Here is a 21,244-nt window from a genome sequence, read left to right on the forward strand (position 1 = left end):
CGCTCTGCAGCAGGTGGGCCTGCCCTGTGTCCCACGGTTTCAACGGAGAACCAAGAAACTATATTCAAACAACCTGTTTATTTGGGCTTATGATTTACTAACTGCAGGTCTATGTGCAGGAAGGCCAGCGTCCCCTCCTGCCATTGTCACCCACATCCACAGAGCAGCCCTAGCGCCAGGTGCAGCCACTGCCACCCACGGCACACGGGAACGGGACCCATGCTGCAGGCCTGCCCTCCTGCCCAGGGAGATGCCACGTGTGTCTGTCCGGCAGCTTCATGACGCAGTTACCAAGCAGCTAGGGAGGGCTTAGATTTGGTGGTGTCCCCAGGCCTCTCCCTCGGGGGCTTGGGCGCAACCCCACAGCCCCCAAGGGATGGGGGCTCTGCCACGGGGCCCAATTCCACAGCTCCACGGCTGGCGCCCCTCCCGTGCCCATGGGGCAGAGCCAAGTATTTCCAGAGGTGGCTTGGAGGCCCTGGGGTGGCGGAGAGAGGAACAGGGAGAGCATGAGACAGACCCACAGGGCTGAGGCCAACCCTGCTTTTATTTCACGAGAGCTTCTCGATGGCTGACAGGAGCTCGGGTTTCAGGATGGAGTCCGGCTCGGCCCCTGCGGCCTTGATGTCCTCCAGCACAGCCATGTCCCACGAGAAGGTCAGGAGGGCAGAGGGCACCTGCAGTAGGGGTAGGCCGTCACTCTGAGACCGAGAGTCGGCCCTTGCCGCGGCAGGGAACTCAGCGGGCAACCTGGGCTCGGGGATGCCCCGGCCTGGAAGCTATCTCAGCTGGTGGAGGCTGTGGCTCGCACCCAGGCCTCCTGCCCTCTCCCTCTGGGACTCCAGGACCTAAGCCTAAACCTACTGCACTAGCTAACGCACGTCACCGCTCCCATTTGGTGGGGAAACTGAGGCGTGGAATAGTTATGAACTTGCTCGAGGCCCTGCTGCCAGTAAGTGGGAAAGCGGGATTCAAACCCAGGGACCTGCCCAGGCCCCCTGCTCTGAGAACAAGGAGGCTCCCTCGTGGGGGGGTCTGTGCCGGTCCCAAGAGAACCTGCAGAGGCATTGGGTCAGCGGTGCACCTGCGGGCCAACACTCACCAGCCCGCACTCGTTCAAAGCCAGGTTCTCGTCCTCGGACAGCTTCTGCCCTCCCGAGGCCAGCAGCTCAAAAGGCAGCCAGTCGCTCTGCAGGGCCTCCCGGACGAACCCGTACACCGCCCCCAGCCGCTCCCGAGCGTAGAAGGTCCCTGGGGAGTGGGGGAGTCAGAGCGGGTGGGGCCCAGGGCCCCCTACCAACCCGAGCCACCCTCCACGGGCATCGTTGGTGCCCACCCTGCAGGAGGCAGCCATCGGGGAGGCGCACGCGCAGCAGCGTGTAGTTGTACTTGCGCAGCCCCCGCTGCTCCTCCTTCTCCCGCATGGCCTTGGTCCGCAGCACGCTCAGCCGCTCCACCGCCTCGGACCTGCACACGCGGGCCAGGTCACGAGGGCTGGCCGGGGTTCTTCCACCCCGCCCTGCCCCACTCTGCTCCGCGGACGTCAGGCCCACCTGAGCCTCTGCTCCCGCTTGATCTCCTCTGCTGTGAGGTTGAAGAAGTCCCCAGGCAGTTCGAACTGCGAGGCCAGGGGTGAGGGCTGGAAGACGCGGCGCTGCCGGTCCAGCTTGGCGCGCACGGGCTCCGCAGCCAGCAGCTGTTCCTTGTGCCTCTCCAGGCTCTGGGGCTGGGCCAAGGTGGTCTCGCTCAGCACGTAGAACTCCTCGGGGTCCTCTACAGCATGGCAGGACATGGGTGTCACTGTGCAATGGAGAGACCCCCAAGCCGGGCCCTCCTGCCCCGAGGCCCCTCGTCCCCATTCCCTACTCAGCCAGGCCCTGTCCACTTACCCTGATCCTGGACGGGAAGCAACACCTTCTGGAACCCAATGGCCTCAAAAAACTCGTGGGTCCCTTCCAGGCAGTTAATGCGCTCCTGGGGGTGGAGATGGGCGTGACTCACTGGGGGCCCCTGGCTTCCTCCATGGCCTGGCCACGCCCCACCCGGTCCAGGGGCCCGGCTCTCGCTATTGGGAGCAGCTGTCGACCCCTGGATGGGGCCCAGCCCTGGGGGTGCCTCAGTGCTGGATGCAAACCTGCTTTTCTACGGTGGGGGCTGTGGAGTCTCCAACAGCTCTGCACAGAGGAAAGAGTCACAACCAGGCACAAAGAGTGAGGCTGAGGAGCCAGACACTGCTGGGGCCTGATGCGAGGCTAACCCCGGCCAGGGCCCCAGTCCCTGCCATTTCCCCCAGAAGAACCAGACATCTGATTTGCATGAGAAACCTCCCCAGAGTCGACATGTTCCCAAACAAGCCCAGCTGAAGAGGAGGAAAAGGATGCAGGTGAGGAGAGGAAGAATTTGTTGATTTGGGGTGACCGGTGCATAAAAGTCTTGTTCTCCATCTTGTTCTGCTACCTTCTACTGGCCGAACCCTTCACTGCTTGTGGCTCAACTCTCGCTAGCTCCTCCAGGGAGCCCACCGCCTGGTGTGGGCCACCACCGGCTCCTGCAGGCCGGCTGCCCCCACCCCCAGCCTGGGCCCCGGGGGCCAGAAGGCACGCCCACCTGAAACACCTTGTTCTGCAGCTTGATCTTCCGGTACTTCTCCTCCTCGGGGTGCAGGTGGATGTTGTCCAGGTACCTGGGGTAGGTGGAGAAGGTGAGTGGGGCACAGCCCAGGCTGCCCACCCGGCCCCTCTGTGCCTCCTGCCCCAGGTAACAGCAGCTCAGTCACACTTGGCCTCTAGTCAGAGGGAAGAAGCGGCCCAGTGACGCGAGAGCAGCAGACCATCTCCGGGTGGAAGGCACACCTCGGACACCCCACAGAGCCCACCCCTGGTGCCAGCAGGAGCCCCACGGAACCCCTCACCGTCCCACCAGCCCTGGAAGGGCACAATTAACCACAGCAGTGGGGAAGCCACAGTGCCGGAAGAGTGGAGAGCCAGAGCTGAAGGGCCGCAGTGCCAGCAGGGGGCTCCTGCGGGGTGCTCCCTCGGGGCTGGCGGGCAGCGTGGACCTCCAGGCCTGCCCCCGATCCTGAGACCTGGGGAGTGGGGTGGGACCCTGCCTCCTCATGCTCCCCCAGTGATCCCCAAGGAAGCCAGGGTGGGAAACCCCTGATTCCTTAAACACCTTCATTTTGCACATGGGTAAACTGAGGCCCAAGGAGGCCCAGCCCTTTGCCTGAGGCCTCTGGGTGGAGCTGCCTCACTCTCGGCCTATGCTCCTTCCCAACCCACCTCAGCAGGTAATGAGGGGGCCAGAGGGGGTGACAGCCCCAGTGGGAGGGGTGCTGGGATGAGCTGGAGGGGCCAGGCAGGGCAAAGGGGCCACACGCTCACTTGGCAATGGTGTCCACACCCAGCTTCACCCGGTCCTGGTCTTTGTTGAACGTGTAGATCTTCATGATGGAGGCGGCCACTGGGTCGGTGGAGAAGTGCTGTGAGGAGGGAAGCAGGGAAAGCCGCTCACTGAGAGCCCGGGCCGCACGGCCCTCCGCTGCCCAGGTAACAGGGACAGGAAAAGGAAGGCAGAGCAGTGGCGTGGAGCAGCCCCAGCTGTGCACTCATCACAGGAAGGAAAAGAGAGACCCTTGAAGACCCCAGCCCTGCCCACGCCCCAGGGCAGAGGCGACGCAGCCAAGACCGAGCAGAACTCAAGTCTCCCCTTCCGCCTTCTCAAGGCTAGATCCACGGGACTTGGAAGCCAGTGTGACGCGACAGAACTTGGCCTCACACTCTGGCTTTAGAACTCGACCTCAGTGCTGAGATCCACCAAGGCCACCGCCACTACAGAACCTCCTGCCACCATGGACGCCCCATCCCTCCTGCTCTCGCAGCCCCATGATGGACGTTCTGGAACCACTCCCGGGCCTCATGTTTACAAAGAGACCGAGAGGCCCCTCGTCCAGGATCACAGGGATGGCAGGTGGCAGAGAGGACACAAATGAGTCTGCAACCCTCAATGTCTGAAACTCAATGGCTGGAAGACGGATACCCCCAGCCCCTGCCCCTCCCCGAGGTCCCATCTATCCACCTATGTTACCGGGGGAGGGGAGAAGTCATAGCTGGAACTCTGGGGGTTTCCCAGAGCCAGCCCTGCTGACTGCGAACAGTGTCCCAGCATGGAGAGGCTGAGAACAGGTACCCTAAGACCTGGAAAAGATTGGGGCACAAATCCATGCTCGGCACAGCCATCACACACGGCCACACCCAGAGAGCCACCCATGGCCTGGGAAGCAGGGCTGCCACCCGCACCTCCCTGGGCTGCCCAGATGAGGGCGGGTGAACAGGAGGGCAGCCCAGGGCCACGTGTCAGGATTTGGGCCACCTGCCCACGCAGCCCAGAGCTCCACCCACCACCCCCCACCCTCAACTGCACAGCAGGGTCCCTCAGCAGCCCCCTGCGTCACACGGACCAATGACCTACACACTGAGCCGGGGCTCATGCCAACTGAAAATTGGGACCCGGCCCAGTCTGCCGGTTTAGTTGCTGAGATGATGTGGGGAGCGGGGCAGAGCACGTGGATGCAGAGAGGCAGAGCTGCCAGATGGGCATGTCCCCAGGACAACAGCTTCCTTGGGATCAGAGCGCCCGGGACAGCACACCAGCCAAGGGAAGCATGTCAGCTCCAAAAGCGGGCCTCGGGCATTTTGGGCGACTGGCTGCCAGGCTTAGGTCAGGAGCTGGGTACATGCACAGACAAGGGACGAAGGAACGGCAGCCAGGAAGGGGTCCAAATCCATACAGGAATGTACTTTGTGAGAAAGGTGGGATTTCACAGCTGTAAGCAAACGACAGGTGCTCTCGACAGGTGGGGCTGAGAAGAAAACTGAGCCAAGATCTAAAAAAAAAATTACATCAGCTCCATCCCACCATGTTACATAATAACATGCTCCAGCTGGATCAAAGCTTCAACCATGGAAACAAGCAAGCGTCAAGGAGAAGCCAGAAGAAAAGCACTGGAGGCTGGGCACAGTGGCTCATGCCTGGAATCCCAGCACTTTGGGAGGCCGAAGCGGTCGGATCACGAGATTAGGAGAGCGAGACCATCCTGGCCAACATGGTGAAACCTCATCTCTAAAATACAAAAGTTAGCCCGGGTGTGGTGGCGTGCACCTGTAGTCCCAGCTACTTGGGAGGCTGAGGCAGGTGAATTGCTTGAACCCGGGAAGCAGAGGTTGCAGTGAGCTGAGATTGCACCACTGCACTCCAGCCTGGTGACAGCAAGACTCTGTCTCAAAAAAAAAAAAAAAAAAAAAGCACTGGAGAGGCCACAAAAGAATTCTCTCAGCATGGAAATGGGGAAGGCGTTTCTAGGAATGACCCCAAACCCAAAAGCCGTGAAATAAAACTGACACATTCAATTATACAGAGATCAAAAAATCCTACAGAGCAAAGTGACCATAAGCAGAGCCAACATAGAAGCAACTAGAGGGAAACATGTGCAACTCATATCATAGGCAAAAGCCTAAATTGCCTAATATGTAAAGAGTGCTGCCGGGCGCGGTGGCTCCCTCCTGTAATCCCAGCACTTTGGGAGGCTGAGGCGGGCGGATCACGAGGTCAGGAGATCGAGACCATCCTGGCTAACATGGTGAAACCCCGTCTCTACTAAAAATACAAAGAATCAGCCAGGTGTGGTGGCGGGCGCCTGTGGTCCCAGCTACTTGGGAGGCTGAGGCAGGAGAATGGTGTGAACCCGGTAGGCGGAGCTTGCAGTGAGCAGAGATGGCGCCACTGCACTCCAGCCTGGGCGACAGAGCGAGACTCTGTCTCAAAAAAAAAAAAAAAAAAAGAGTGCCTACAAATCACTAAAAAAAAGACAAACTATCTACTAAATAATGTAGAAAGGATGCATTCTCATATGAAACATGGCCAATCCAAAATAAGGAAAGTGCAAATTAACTCTATCCTGAGATGTTATTTTCACCTGCCAACAGGCTAAAGATCAAAGTTTGGTGATTTACAGTATGGTGAGAGGGTGGGGACATGGGTGCTTTTGCACACACTGCTGGAGTGGGTGTGAGTCTGGAGAGTCTATGGAACTATTACTATTTTGTTTTGTTTTTAAGATGAAGTTTCGCTCTTGTCACCCAGTGTCCAGGCTGGAGCTCAATGGCGTGATCTGGGCTCACTGCAACCTCTGCCTCCCAGGTTCAAGCGATTCTTTTGCCTCAGTCTCCTGAGTAGCTGGGATTACAGGCGCCTGTCACCACGCCTGGCTAATTTTTGTATATTTAGTAGATAGGGGGTTTCACTATGTTGACCAGGCTGGTCTTGGAACTTCTGACCTCAGGTGATCCACCTGCCTCAGCCTCCCAAAGCACTGGAATTACAGGCAAGAGCCACCACGCCCAGCCACTGTTACTATTTTCTGAGAAAGGGTCTCACTTGTCACCTAGGCTGGTGTGCAGTGGCATGATCACAGCTCACTGCAGCCTCTACCTCCCAGGCTGAAGCAATCCTCCCACCTCAGCCTTCTGAGTAGCAGGGACTGCAGGTGCACGCCACCATGCCCAGCTATTTTTTTTTGTTTTTGGCAGAGACAGGGTTTTGCCATGTTGCCCAGGCTAAAGCCAAAGTTTCTGAGAACCTATTGATGGTGTTAAGTGAGGACTTGCTGTATTGGAAAAAAATGCTGTGGACGTTTTTATTTTTTGAGATGGAGTTTTTGCTCTTGTTGCCCAGGTTGGAGTGCAATGGCGCTATCTCGGCTCACCACAACCTCCGCCTCCTGGATTCAAGCAATTCTCTTGCCTCAGCCTCCCGAGTAGCTGGGATTACAGGCATGTGCCACCACGCCTGGCTAATTTTGTAGGAAGTTCTTTCTGTACTGAAGCAAATAATACTTAACCTTTTATGAAAAACAACCAGGCCATGCGTGGTGGCTCACGCCTGTAATCCCAGCACTTTGGGAGGCTGAGGCGGGTTGATCACTTGAGGCAAAAGTTCGAGACCAGCCTGGCCAACATGGTGAAACCCCATCTCTACTAAAAATACAAAAATTAGCCAGGCATGGTGGCAGGTGCCTGTAATCCCAGCTACTTGAGAGGCTGAGGCAGAAGAATCGTTTGAATCCAGGAGGCGGAGGTTGTAGTGAGCCGAGAATGCGCCACTGCACTCCAGCCTGGGTGTCAGAGTGAGACTCCATCTCAAAAAAAAAAAAAGACACCTAGTTGGGAGAGAGGAGATACGGATGCATACACAATGGTGTGCCTGGATTTGGGGTATCAGAGGAGGGGCTTCACTACTAGCAGTGGCCTCTGGGGACTCTGGGAGGGATCTGTACCACCTGGGCTTCCGATGGAGGGTGGCTCAGGCACAGGAAGCTACAGGTTGGGGCAGGAGCACACAGGGTGCCACTCACCAAGAGAATGGCCTCCTTGATGCAGGCGTCCCGCTGGTCCTTCCTCAGGGTGGCCCCAGTGAGCGGACAGGTGAAGTACACGCCAGGCACAGCCAGGTGGGCAGAGCCTTCCTCTCTGGGCTCAGATACCTGGGGCGGTGAAAGCGTCCAAGTCTGGACCGTGGACAGAGGCCACCCCGACCCTCGCCGAGCACCACAGTCCTGAGTGTGGCCCGTAGAACCAGACATCTCCAGCCCCCATGCTGTCCCTTCCACCTGGTGGAAGGCATCCTCAGCTGCCGAGCCCCGAAGGTCCCGGACAACACTGTGTTCCATCACAACCTGCCTCCACCTTGCAAGGCAAGGTTTTCCAACAGCCCTTGAGCCCCAAGGGCAGAGGCCACATCTCCCCCGTGACACAGTCAAGCTGTCCCCACCCCTTGGCATGGGACAGTGCCACCAGTGGCTGTTCTTACCACGTTGGTCCCTGGGGCCTCGGGGCTCCCGCTGACGGTGGCTTCGGCTTGAAGTTCCTTTCTCACTGGAAGGTAGCCCAAGAAAGAGAGGCAGAGACGGGATAGTGAGCACGCCTCTGTCCTGGCCCAAGCCCCCTCATTCCCGGGGTGGGCCTGGGGGCCACGTACACCGCCCCAGCCTGCTCCTGCTGGAGGTCAGGCTGGAGGTCCCCTGCAGGACTTGCTGTGCAGCCACCCCTCAGCCTGAGCAAGCACCCCACTGCCTGGGCAGCCCCTGTTTCTGCTCCAAGTCTCTGCTCCCACCCCCTCCCCAGGAAGCTGCCCTTCCCCCAGCACCTGCCCTTGATGAGCCGCTCCCAAGGGTGATCCTCACACCCCCACGGTTGCTCATGTGACTTCTGCATCCAGGGCCAGGCACCAGGGCCGAGAACCTCAAACAGCCCCAACCTGGGCCCGAGGAGGGCCATATCTCACCCTGGTTTCGGATGGTGTCCTGCGACGTGGGGCCCCAGGCCCGGGACTGCTTCTGCTCCAGCCGGGCTAGGGCGGCAGCGGCTGCCATCTGTGCCTCATTGGTGGGTCCCTGGCGGGGCGGCCTGGGGGCTGGCTGGTTGGGCTTCTCTTTGTGGGCCTTTTCCCTGGGAACAGACCGAGGGAGAGTGAGTGTATCCTCCCGAGGTGGCCGGCAAAGCTGACGTGCAGTCACACAGAGGAGCTTCTGCCCCTCCCCAGCACCATCAGCCAGACGTGTCCCTGCCTATGTGGGCCAGGACACCTGGTTCCCAGGGGCCACCTGCAGCCACCAGATGGTTCTACTGCAGGCGGAAGAGCCCCTGGAGGAAGGAGATGCTGGTTCCACTCAGCTCTGCACCATCGGGCAAGTCCTGCCCCCACTGGCCCTCAGCGTCCTCATCTGTAAAATGGGGTGACAGCACCCCTCCTGAGGTGAAGGCACCTTGACATCCTCAGTACTTTTTTTCTTTTTGAGACAGGGTCTTGCTCTCTCACCAAGGCTGGAGTACAGTGGCACGATCATGGCTTACTGCAATCCTGAGCTCCCAGGCTCAAGGAATCCTCCTGCCTCAGCCTCCCAAGTAGCTGGGACTTAGAGGCAAGCATCATCATGCCTGGCTAATTTTTCTATCGAGACAGGGTCTCGCTATGTAGCTCAGGCTGGTCTCGAATTCTTGGCCTCAAATGATCCTCCCACCGTGGCCTCCCAAACTGCTGAGATTATAGGCATGAGCCACAGCACCCAGCCCACATCCTCAGGAATTGAGGAGACTCAAGGGGTGTCACATCCTCCCTCCCTCCCTGCCATAAGACTCTCCACCCTCAGGTCACAGCTTCGTTTGCTGAGCACCTACTGTGTGCCGGGACCCTGCTGGGAGCTGGTCGGCTCGCTTGGTTTACTCCTCCTAACAAGCTGCCAGGGAGGCCTCACCATCCCGTTCCTAAACCCAAGAGGGACAGGAAGTCCGGGCGATGTGCCCCATCGCCACGCCACCCTCGTGGCGGGACCCTGGGGTCAGCGGACAGCAGAACCAGCCTCGCCCTGGCCACTCCATGCCAGGCCTAGGGCTGTGCAAGTACGAAGAACTCATGGACTCGTGGCTCCACCCTGTTGAGCCCTACACCAAGGAGAGTTCCGTAACCCACGTGGCACAGTGACCTGGCAGAGAAGCCTCGCAGAGAAGCCCTTTCTCCCAACCTGTTCGGACGCGTCTGTCTCACCCGTCTCCTCTCAGGCCCCTCCCATGAACTTACGGGCTGTGTCAATTTCTGTGCCGTAGGTCTATTAAAACCTTCTGGGAGGCCAGGCTCTCAGTTCAAGCCCTATACTCCTCTGGCTCTGCTTACATACCCAGGCAGCCCTCCCTCCTCGTCCCACCCCTGCCTATCTAGTCCTCCCACAGCTGAGCATCTTGGGTGGAAGAGGAGATGACTCATGAAGACCCACCCCGGCCTCATCCGATATCTGGGTCTTTCCAACAAAATGCCATTTCCCAGGGCACCTCACCGCAACCAGCCATGGACCCTGCCCCCCTGGGCAGCCACAGGGACCCTTCTGGAACCTCAGCCAGGGAGCGTCAGCATCACTCCACTGCACAACGCCCTCCCACTGCAAAATCCTAAAGCTTCCCTTGGCCAGAGAGCCCTTCCCGGCCTGGCCCACTGCCCTCCCGTGGCCTGTCTCCCCTGGGCTCCCCGCAGTTCTTCCCACACCCCAGCTGCTCCCCACTGCAGGCCCCTGCACTGTCTGCACCTTCTGCCCAGAATGTTCTCCGGGGGAGCAGGAGGAGGATGGGGGTCTGGAAAGGGCTAGAGCTGCCGCAGGGAGAGAAGGAGGGGCAGATTTCCCCACAGCTGAGTCTCACTGTGTCCTGGGAGAGGCCTTCCCAAACCACCTGACTGCCCCTGCTCACCCTCCTTTGAGGCCCTGGGCACTCATCCGAGCACTCATCGCCTGAGCGCTCATCCAAGGTCTGTTGGTTTATTTGTCCATCGGCTCCCTCTAGAAGGTGAGCCCTGGGACAGCAGAGGCCTTCTCCTGTCCACCACTGCAGCCTAAAACAGGACTTGGTGCCCACCCGCCCCACACACCCTGGATATGCAGTCTCGCTCCACAAGGGACCTCCGCACCCCTTCCTTTCCCAACCTTCCCCTCCAACCTTCCCCTCTCCGCCCAGGCTCTGGGCTGACCCAGCCATCACCCCGATACCCTGCACCTTCCTATCATGCCCAGTCCCAGTGGCCCCAGCACCCCCCACCCACTATTGGTTGAATCAATGAAGGGCTCCCCCGATTTGCCCCCTTCTCCCTGACCCCTCTCCCTCCCTCACTCAGCCTTTGCTCTCCTGCTCTCCCCCAGGAACCCTGACGTCCTCACTATGCCCCTACCTCCATCACCACCCCACTGCCCCGTGATTCCTGACTCCCACCTGCCACCTCCCTGCCTCTCCTCCCACCCCCTCCCAGCCCCCACTCCTCCACAATCCCTTCCACTATTGCTTACAGACCCGTGCCCTGGCTGCCTGGCTGACTTCCTTCCTCGGTCCCTCTCCATCAGTCCCCACCACCCTCTGGCCAGCCAGCTCCCTGCAGCGGCCCCAGCTCTCCAGTTTCCCTTTTCTCAACCCAACAGCCCTCAGCCTTGCACCTTCTCTAGCTCCACTTCTTCCCGGGCCCTCCCAGCTGGCTCAGCCCTGCTCAGGCCCTTCTCTCCAAGTCCTCCCTAGACAATCCGGAAGGCTGCCCGGCATCTATCTCCTTTCCCCTCCTCTCCCACTTCCATAATCCACTTGGCACAGTGACGTGGCAGAGAAGCCTCGCAGAGAAGCTCTTTCTCCCAACCTGCTAAGACGCGTCTGTCTCACCCGTCTTCTCCTCTCAGGCCCCTCCCGGGTCGGAGTCCATCTGTCAGAATCCCTCACCTCCACTCTCCTCACACACCTTCCTCAGCCCCTCCCTCTCAATTCGCCAGGACATCCCAGGTCACTGACGACGCTGCCCACCCCGGCCTCCCTGGCCTTCCAGACTCTTTCTAGTCTCCCATCAGCCTCCCACGTGCTCCAGATACCAAATCCAGAACCCCTCTTCCCATGGATACCTCAAAACAACTCTTCACCACCCCACCCCACAGCTGTGCGTCCTCCTCCAAGCTCAGCTCCCATCCATGGTCACCTAGATTGCCCCAAATCATCCCGGCCTCTTCGGCCAGCCAGGTCCCCAGACAGAGCTCTCCCTCACCACCCGGCTCAGGACTCATCATCCCGTTTTTCCCCCAAGGTCGTTCCACTGACCCCCAACTGCCTACAGCCCCGTCGCCCTAATCCCCCGCCACTGCCTCGGACCCTCCTGCGGCCCCGCCCCTGAGACCTCCCCTCCCGCCCCGCCCCCTGCGCTAGTTCCCCTCCCCTCGCCTCCCCCGCCGCGCCCCGGGTCATACCCGCCCCCTCCTGCCCCGCCCCCAGATCTCTCTCCCCTCCCCCTGACGCCCACCCTCGGCCCGACTTGCCCCGCCCCCGGCGCCTCTCCCCCTCCCCTGACCCTCGGCTGCCGCTCCCAGCCTCTCATCCTCTCCGATCTCCCGAGCCGCCCAAGGCCCCAGATCTCTCTCCTCGGCCGTCCCCGCCCCGCAGGGCCTCAAGCCCCTGCGTTCCTCACGCACCCCACGGACTCTTTGAGCTTCTGACCGGGTCCCGCGCTCTTGAACTTGATGTCGGCCTTGAACTCCTGAAAGAATTTCTTCATGGTGGCGGCTGGCCCGGCGGCGGGGGGCCGCGGGGGCGGGGGGCACGGGGCCCAGTCGGAGACGGAGCCGCCGGAGACCAGCCACCGGAAGGAAAAAAAAAAAAAAAAAAAATACCGCGCCGCCGGAAGTCCCGCCTTCCCCTGGCCTGCCACGTGACAATCGACTAGACGTGCCTCTCTAGCGCTCAGTGCCTTGCTGGCCCAGGGCGGCCACTCTGTACGCTGGAGCGGCGTCTCTGTGGTTCTTCCGGACTCCGTTGCCAGGGCGACGAGCGCACCTCTCGATTGGAGACAGTGCATTCCGTGGCGCTCCCCAAACGGTGACAAACGGTGATAGGACAGGGACAGGCCAACTGAACCTCGCAGAGAAAGTACTGGGCCCTATCCCTTTCGCTGCTCAACCTAAACTAGGCGCGGTGGCTCACGCCTGCGATCACAGCACTTTGGGAGGCTCAAGCGGAAGGATTGCTTGATCCCAGAAGTTGGAGACCAGCCTGGCAACATGGCAAAACCTCGTCTCTATAAAATAAAATAAAATAAATTAGCCGAGGGTGGTGGCGCGCGCCTCTCAGCTACTTGGGAGGCAGAGGCGGGAGGATCGCTTGAACCCAGGAGGTCGAGGCTGCAGTGAGCTGTGATCAAGCCACTGCATTCCAGCCTGGGCGACAGAGAGAGACCCTGTCTCAAGCAAAACAAAAAAAATTCCAACCTTCTCTGTCTCCCCAGAGCTTACGTGATAAAATCCCAATTCAATGTGGGGTATTGGAGGCCCCCACGATCTGGCCTGTTTTGGTCCCTGAAGCAACCCCCCCCACCATCACCACGTACCCTAGGTAGGAGCTGTTTAAGAGGATGCACCTGGGCCGGGCGCGGTGGCTCATGCCTGTAATCCCAGCACTTTGGGAGGCCGAAGCGGGCGGATCACGAGGTCAGGAGATCGAGACCATCCTGGCTAACACGGTGATACTCCGTCTCTACTAAAAATACAAAAAATTTGCCGGGCGTGGTGGCGGGCGTCTGTAATCCCAGCTACTTGGGAGGCTGAGGCAGGAGAATGGCGTGAACCCGGGAGGCGGAGCTTGCAGTGAGCCGAGATCTCACCACTGTACTCCAGCCTGGGCGACAGAGTGAGACTCCATCTCAAAAAAAAAAAAAAAAGGAGGATGCACCCAATGCACTCAATTGGGACCTGGGGATTGGGGATCCACTTTGGTGGACACCAGTTAATAGTGGCGTACTTTGGTCTGTGCAATCCACAAAGAAGATACACAAAGTGACAGTTAAAACAAGCCTCAAAAAATGGGAGTTGGGGGTCAGACGTGGTGGCTCACGCCTATAATCCCAGCACTTTGGGAGGCCGAGGCCGGCGGATCACTTGAAGTCAGGAGTTTGAGACCAGCCTGGCCAACATGATGAAAGCCTGTCTCTATGGGCACCGGTAATCCCAGCTACTCGGGAGGCTGAGGCAGGAGAATCGCTTGAACCCGGCAGGTGGAGGTTGCAGTGAGCCAAGATCTCGCCATTGCACTTCAGCCTGGGCAACAGAGGGAGACTCTGCCTCAAAAAAAAAAGGAGTTGGAATGAGATACACAGAGACTGATGGAGGAGAAGCCTCCAGGTGAGGAAACAGCCCACCCCAAGACTGAAATTGAAATATCATGGGTTGGATGGGTGGCTCAGGCCTGCAGTCCCAACATTTTGGGAGGCCAAGGTGGGAGGATTGCTTTAGCCCAGGAGTTGGAGGCTGCAGTAAGCTAGGATCACGCCACTGCACTCCAGCCTGGGCAACAGAGCCAGACCCTGTCTTATTAAAAAAAAGAAAAAAAGGCCCGGCACGGTGGCTCATGCCTGTAATCCCAGCCGTTTGGAAGGCCGAGGCGGGTGGATCACGAGGTCAGGAGATTGAGACCATCCCGGCTAATATGGTGAAACCCTGTCTCTACTGAAAATAATTAAAAAAAAAATTAGCCAGGCTTGGTGGCGGGCGCCTGTAGTCCCAGCTACTTGGGAGGCTGAGGCAGGAGAATGGCGTGAACCCAGGAGGCAGAGCTTGCAGTGAGCCGAGATCATGCCACTGCACTCCAGCCTGGGCAACAGAGCAAGACACCGTCTCAAAAAAAAAAAAAAAGGAAAAAAATTGGGCCAGGTGCGGTGGCTCACACCTGTAATCCCAGCACTTTGGGAGGCCAAGGCGGGTGGATCACTTGAGGTCAGAAGTTCAAGACCGACCCGGCCAACATAGCAAAACCCCATCTCTATTAAAAATACAAAAATCAGCCAGGTGTGATGGTGTGTGCCAGTAATCCCAGCTACTTGAGAGGCTGAGGCAGCAGAATCACTTGAACGCAGGAGACAGAGGTTGCAGTGAGCTGAGATTGCACCACTGGACTTCAGCCTGGGCGACAGAGCGAGACTCTGTCTCAAAAATAAATAAATAAAGTAAAAAATAAAAATAAAAGAAGAATACAGTGCAACCGAAACTTCCATCTTTCTGATCTCCAGTCTCCTATCTATGAAATGGGGATAAGAATAACACTCCCTATAGATTGTAGGGGTGATCATGTGATTAGAAAGTTCTCAGTATGCTGGGCACGGTGGCTCATGCCTGTAATCCCAGCTACTCAGGAGGCTAAGGCAGGAGAATCACCTGAACTTGGGAAGCAGAGGTTGCAGTGAGCCGAGACTGTGCCACTGCAATCCAGCTTGGCAACAGAGCAAGACTCCGTCTCAAAAAGAAAAGAAAAGAAAATTACAGCTAATTGTTGTGAATAAGGAATTGTATACCCTATAACTCAAATAAAGGTACAACACTGGGCCAAAGTCACACAGCTAGAAAGTGGCAGAGACCCATCCCACTTCTCCAAGAATAAAATCCTATGGGGTTCCTCAGCCTGCTCTAAGGAGATCCTAACATTAATAGGCCCTAATAAATTTCTATTTCAGGTTCTAAGTATTCTGAGGGTTTCAGAAACCCCGTTTCTTGTTATCACCCACCTTTCCACCTCTGCCTCAGTTACCTGGAAGTATTTCCAGCTCACCTCTGGGCCTTTGCCTAGGCATTCTCCTTTACCAGAAGGGACTTCTCTTCCTCTGCCTAACTCAATCCTCTTCCACCATGACGCTCTCCTGGACTATCTTCCTCATGTCGGATGAGGTTATCAGATTAAATAATTTAACATTTCTGCCAGGAGCGGTCGGTGGCTCACACCAGTAATTCCAGCACTTTGGGAGGACAACATTTATTTTTCTTTTCTTTTCTTTTTTTTTTTTTTTTTTGAGATGGAGTCTCGCTCTGTTGCCCAGGCTGCAGTGCAGTGGCACAATCTTGGCTCACTGCAAGCTCCACCTCCCAGGTTCACACCATTCTCCTGCCTCATCCTCCCGACTAGCTGGGACTACAGGCACCCGCCACCACACCCGGCTAATTTTTTGTATTTTTAGTAGAGACAGGGTTTCTCCATGTTGGTCAGGCTGGTCTTGAACTCCTGACTTCAGGTGATCCGCCTGTTTCAGCCTCCCAAAGTGCTGGGATTACAGGCGTGAGCCACTGCACCCGGCCTCCGGGTAATTTTTTAAAAATTGTTCAATCTTGCGCAGTGGCTCACGCCTGTAATCCCAGAACACTGGGGGGCCGAGGAAGGAGGATTGCTTGAGCCCTGATGTTCAAGACCAGGATGGGTAACATAGTGAGACCTTGTTTCTACTAAAAAATAAAAATAACAGGCCAGGCACAGTGGCTCACGCCTGTAATCCCAGTACTTTGGGAGTCCGAGGTGGGTGGATCACAAGGTCAGGAGTTCAAGACCAGCCTGGCCAACATGATGAAACCTTGTCTCTGCTAAAAATAAAATACAAAAATTAGCTAGGGGTGGTGGCAGCACCTGTAATCCCAGCTACTCAGGAGGCTGAGGCATGAGAATTGCTTGAACCTGGGAGGCAGAGGTTGCAGTGAGCCGAGATCACGCCACTGCACTCTGGTTTGTGAGACTCTGTCTCAAAAAACAAACAAACCAAAACTTAGTGAGGCATGGTGGTGCACACCTGCAGCTTCAGCTGCTTGGGAGGCTGAGGCAGGAGGAGATGGAGACCATCCTGGCTAACATGGTGTAACCCCGTCTCTACTAAAAATACAAAAAATTAGCCAGGCGTGGTGGTGGGTGCCTGTAGTCCCAGCTACTTGGGAGACTGAGGCAGGAGAATGGCGTGAACCTGGGAGGTGGTGCTTGCAGTGAGCTGAGATCGCACCACTGCACTCCAGCTTGGGCGACAGAGCAAGACTCCGTCTCAAAACAAAAAACAAACAAACAAACAAAAAACCATTAAAAGATAAACTCGGCCGGGCGCGGTGGCTCACACCTGTAATCTCAGCACTTTGGGAGGCCAAGGTGGGCGGATCACGAGGTCAGGAGATTGAGACCATCCTGGCTAACATGGTGAAACCCCATCTCTACTAAAAATACAAAAAATTAGCCGGGCGTGGTGGCCAGCGCCTGTAGTCCCAGCTACTCGGGAGGCTGAGGCAGGAGAATGGCATGAACCCGTGAGGCAGAGCTTGCAGTGAGCCGAGATCCTGCCACTGCACTCCAGCCTGGGCGACAGAGTGAGACTCCGTCTCAAAAAAAAAAAAAAAAAAAAAAGATAAACTCAAAGTAAACAAATAACTGTTTAAATTTTAAAAATGAAATATGTATTATACTGATGGGGTCTCGCTAGGTTGCCCAGGCTGGTATAGATCTCCTGGTCTCAAGTGATCCCCCTCAACCTCCCAAATCACCAGGATTAGTGGTGTTAACCACCTGGCCCAGCCTTTGATTGTAAAGCTGTTGGAACTTTAAATTATTCTTCTTATTATTATTTTTGACACGGAGTTTTTGCTCTTGTCACCCAGGCTGGAGTGCAATGGTGTGATCTCAGCTCATTGCAACCTCTGCCTCCTGGGTTCAAGCGATTCCCCTGCCTCAGCCTCCTGAGTAGCTGGGATTACAGGCACACGCCACCACGCCCGGCTAATTTTTGTATTTTTAGTAGAGACAGGGTCTCACCATGTTGGCCAGGCTGGTCTTGAACTCCTGACCTCGTGATCCACCCACCTTGGTCTCCCAAAGTGCTGGGATTACAGGTGTGAGCCACCGTGCCTGGCCCAAAAATTTTTTATACAGATGTGGTCTTCCTATGTTGCCCATGCTGGAGCACAACTACAGTGGCCATTCACAGGCACAATCATGGGTCACTGCAGCCCAGAACTTCCAAGCTCAAGTGATCCTCCCACCTCAGCCTCCCAAGTAGCCGGGACTACAGGCATGAGTCACTGCACCTAGCTTAACCATTGCAACCTCCGCCTCCTGGTTTTAAGTGATTCTCTTGCCTCAGCCTCCCGAGTAGCTAGGATTACAGCCACCACGCCCAGCTAATATTTGCACTTTTAGCAGAGACAGGGTTTTACCATCTTGGCCAGGCTGGTCTAGAACTCCTGACCTCCTGATCCACCTGCCTCGGCCTCCCAAAGTGCTGGGATTGCAGGTGTGAGCCACCGCGCCCCGCAATTTTTTTTTTTTTTTTTTTTTTTTAGAAAGAGTCTTGCTCTGTCGCCCAGGCTGGAGTGTAGTGGTGCAATCTCAGCTCACTGCATGCTCTACCTCCCGGGTTCACGCCATTCTCCTGCCTCAGCCTCCCGAGTAGCTGGGACTACAGGTGTCCGCCACCACGTCCGGCTAATTTTTTTTGTATTTTTAGTAGAGATGGGGTTTCACTATGTTAGCCAGGATGGTCTCGATCTCCCGACCTCGTGATCCACCTGCCTCGGCCTCCCAAAGTGCTGGGATTACAGGTGTGAGCCACCATGCCCAGCCATTAACCACTTTTACGTGTACAGTTCGGTGGCCTCAAGTACATTCGCATTGTTGTGCAACCATTACAGCAATCATTACATTTCATCTAGTGAAACGTAAATTCTGCCTAATTAAGTAATAACTACCCCCAACCCCTGATAACCTCTAGTCTACTTTTCGTCTCTATGAATTTGACAACCCTAGGGACCTCTTATGAGTGGACACATATAAGACAGTACTTGTCTTTTTATGTCTGGCTGATTTCACTGAGGATATCGTCTTAAGGTTGCAGCCTGTGTAACAAATAGTTTTTAAACGATACTGCAGGCCGGGCGCGGTGGTTCATGCCTGTAATCCCAGCAATTTGGGAGGCCAAGGCTGGTGCATCACTTGAGGCCAGCAATTCGAGACCAGGCTGGCCAAGATGATGAAACCCCGACTCTACTAAAAATACAAAAATTTGCCAGGCGTGGTGGCACGCGCCTGTAATCCCAGCTACTTGGGAGGCTGAGGCAGGAGAATCCCTTGAACCCAGGAGGTTGAGATTGCAGTGAGCCAAGATTGTGTCACAGCACTCCAGCCTGGGTGACAGAGACTCCGTCTCAAAAAAAAAAAAGGAAAAAAAAGATATTGCACCAGTCTTGGCAACATGGTGAAATCCCATCTCTACAAAAAAAAAAAAAAAAAAAAAAAAAAAATTAGCCTGCCATAGTGGCACACACCTTTAGTCCCAGCCACTTGGGGGACTGAGGCAGGAAGATTCCTTGAGCTCAGGAGGTCAAGCCTGTAGTGAGCCAAGATTACACCACTGCACTCCAGTCTGGGTGACATAGTGAGACTGTTTCTCAAAAAGAAAAAAAAAAAAAATTGCATGGGGCCGGGCAAGGTGGTTCATACCTGTAATCCCAGCACTTTGGGAGGTCGAGGCAGGAGGGCTGCCTGAGCTCAGGAGTTTGAGACCAGTCTGGGTAACAAAGTGGGATCCCATCTTTATAAGAAATTAAAAATTAACCAGGTGTGCTGGCACATATCTGTAGTCCAAGCTACTCAGGAGGCTGAGGCAGGAGGATCACTTGAGCCCGAAGGGTAGAGGCTGTAGTGAGCTGAGATCATGTCACTGCACTCCAGCCTGGTCAGGACAGCAAGATCCTATCTCAAAAAAAAAAAAAAATTGCTGGCCAGGCACGGTGGCTCACGCCTGTAATCCAGCACTTTGGGAGGCTGAGGCAGGTGGATCATGAGGTCAGGAGATCGAGACCATCCAGAGAGGCCAACATGGTGAAACCCCATCTCTACTAAAACACAAAAAATTAGCTGTGCTTGGTGGCGCACACTGTAGTCCCACCTACTCGGGAGGCTGAAGCAGGGGAATCGCTTGAACCCAGGAGTGGAGGTTGCAATGAGCCAAAATCGCGCCACTGCACTCCAGCCTGGTAACAGAGCAAGACTCTGTCTCAAAAAAATAAATAAGCTGGGTGTGGTGGCTCACGCCTGTAATCCCAGCACGTTGGGAGGCCGAGGTGGGCAGATCACGAGGTCAGGAGTTCGAGACCATCCTGGCGAACACGGTGAAACCCCGACTCTACTAAAAATACAAAAAAAAAAAAAAATTAGCCAGGCGTGGTGCCTGTAGTCCCAGTTACTTGGGAGGCTGAGGCAGGAGAATGGTGTGAACCTGGGAGGCGGAGCTTGCAGTGAGCTGAGATTGCGCCACTGCACTCCAGCCTCGGCGACAGTACGAGACTCTGTCTCAAAATAAATAAATAAATAAATAAATAAATAATAAATAAATAAATAAAATGCATGGGAGATATTTATACTAAGAAATCATTCAGCCAGATGTTGTGGCTCATGCCTGTAATCCCAGTAATTTGGGAGACTGAAATGTCAGGATCTCTTGAACTCAGATGTTCTAGATCACCTTGGGTGACATAGTGAGACGCTGTCTCTAAAACAAACAAAATCATGTGATGTGTATCTGCTCTTCAGATGTAACTTGACATCCTGAATTTTAACTGGAAATTCTAACTATAGCCCTTCTCAATGTAGCAGGCTAAAGGATCTTTTTTTTAAAAAAAATGGCTTTGGCCAGGTGCGGTGGCTCACGTCTGTAATCCCAGCACTTTGGGAGGCCAAGGCGGGCGGATCAGAAGGTCAGGAGATCGAGACCATCTTGGCTAACACGGTGAAAACCCGTCTCTACTAAAAAATAGAAAAAATTAGCCGGGCGTGGTGGCGGGCGCCTGTAGTCCCAGCTACTCGGGAGGCTAAGACGGGAGAATGGCGTGAACATGGGAGGCGGAGCTTGCAGTGCGCCGAGATGCGCCACTGCACTCCAGCCTGGGCGACAGAGCGAGACTCCGTATCAAAAAAAAAAAAAAAGGCTTTATTTTTTGAGATGGAGTCTCACTCTGTCGCCCAGGCTGGAGTGCAGTGGCACGATCTCGGCTCACTGCAACTTCCGCCTCCCAGGTTCAAGTGATTCGCCTCCCTCAGCCTCCTGAGTAGCTGGGATTACAGGCGTGCGCCACCACGCCCAGCTAATTTTTTTGTATTTTTAGTAGAGATAGGGTTTCACCATGTTGGTCAGGCTGATCTTGAACTCCTGACCTTGTGATCTGCTGGCCTTGGCCTCCCAAAGTATTGGGATTATAGGTGTGAGCCACCATGCCCCGTCTGTTTATACATATATATATACACATATATATATTATATATACACATATATATTATATATACACATATATTATATATACACATATATACACATATATACTATATATACACATATTATATATACACATATATACTATATATTATATATACACATATATACTATATATTATATATACACATATATACTATATATTATATATACACATATATACTATATATTATATATACACACATATACTATATATTATATATACACACATATACTATATATTATATATACACACATATACCATATATTATATATACACATATATACTATATATTATATATACACATATGTATATTATATATACACATATATAATATATATGTGTATACACATATATAATATATACACACATATAATATATATTATATATATACACATATGTATATTATATATACACACATATATATTATATATGTGTATACACATATATAATATATATGTGTATACACATATATAATATATACACACATATGTAATATATAATATATACACACATATATAATATATATTATATATTTAATATATGTATTATATATAATATATACTATATAAATATATAATATATAATATAT

The 21,244-nt window shown here is 54.7% G+C and overlaps 1 protein-coding gene across 5 annotated transcripts; it reads right to left on the minus strand.

Moving 5' to 3' along the window:
* Window positions 1-59: 59 nt before the first annotated feature.
* On the minus strand, window positions 60-13,092 carry UBXN6 (UBX domain protein 6). Of its 5 annotated transcripts, XM_008972634.4 has the most exons (12): window positions 12,949-13,092; window positions 12,038-12,639; window positions 8,341-8,504; window positions 7,867-7,931; window positions 7,412-7,540; window positions 3,384-3,481; window positions 2,608-2,683; window positions 1,890-1,974; window positions 1,554-1,773; window positions 1,337-1,467; window positions 1,103-1,251; window positions 60-677 (listed from the first exon to the last, which is right to left on the minus strand). In XM_008972634.4, the coding sequence occupies exons 2-12, from the start codon at window positions 12,418-12,420 to the stop codon at window positions 552-554; spliced, it is 1,626 nt and encodes a 541-aa protein (XP_008970882.4). In that variant the 5' UTR covers window positions 12,421-12,639; window positions 12,949-13,092; the 3' UTR covers window positions 60-551. The 5 variants fall into 5 exon arrangements, with proteins under 5 accessions (XP_008970882.4, XP_034800501.1, XP_034800500.1 ...); XM_034944610.3 differs by lacking the exons at window positions 12,038-12,639; window positions 12,949-13,092 and adding an exon at window positions 11,244-11,380; XM_034944609.3 differs by lacking the exons at window positions 12,038-12,639; window positions 12,949-13,092 and adding an exon at window positions 11,221-11,239.
* Between the last annotated feature and the right edge of the window lie 8,152 nt (window positions 13,093-21,244).

This window comes from Pan paniscus, chromosome 20 (assembly GCF_029289425.2).
Source record: "Pan paniscus chromosome 20, NHGRI_mPanPan1-v2.0_pri, whole genome shotgun sequence".
Taxonomy (NCBI): domain Eukaryota; kingdom Metazoa; phylum Chordata; class Mammalia; order Primates; family Hominidae; genus Pan; species Pan paniscus.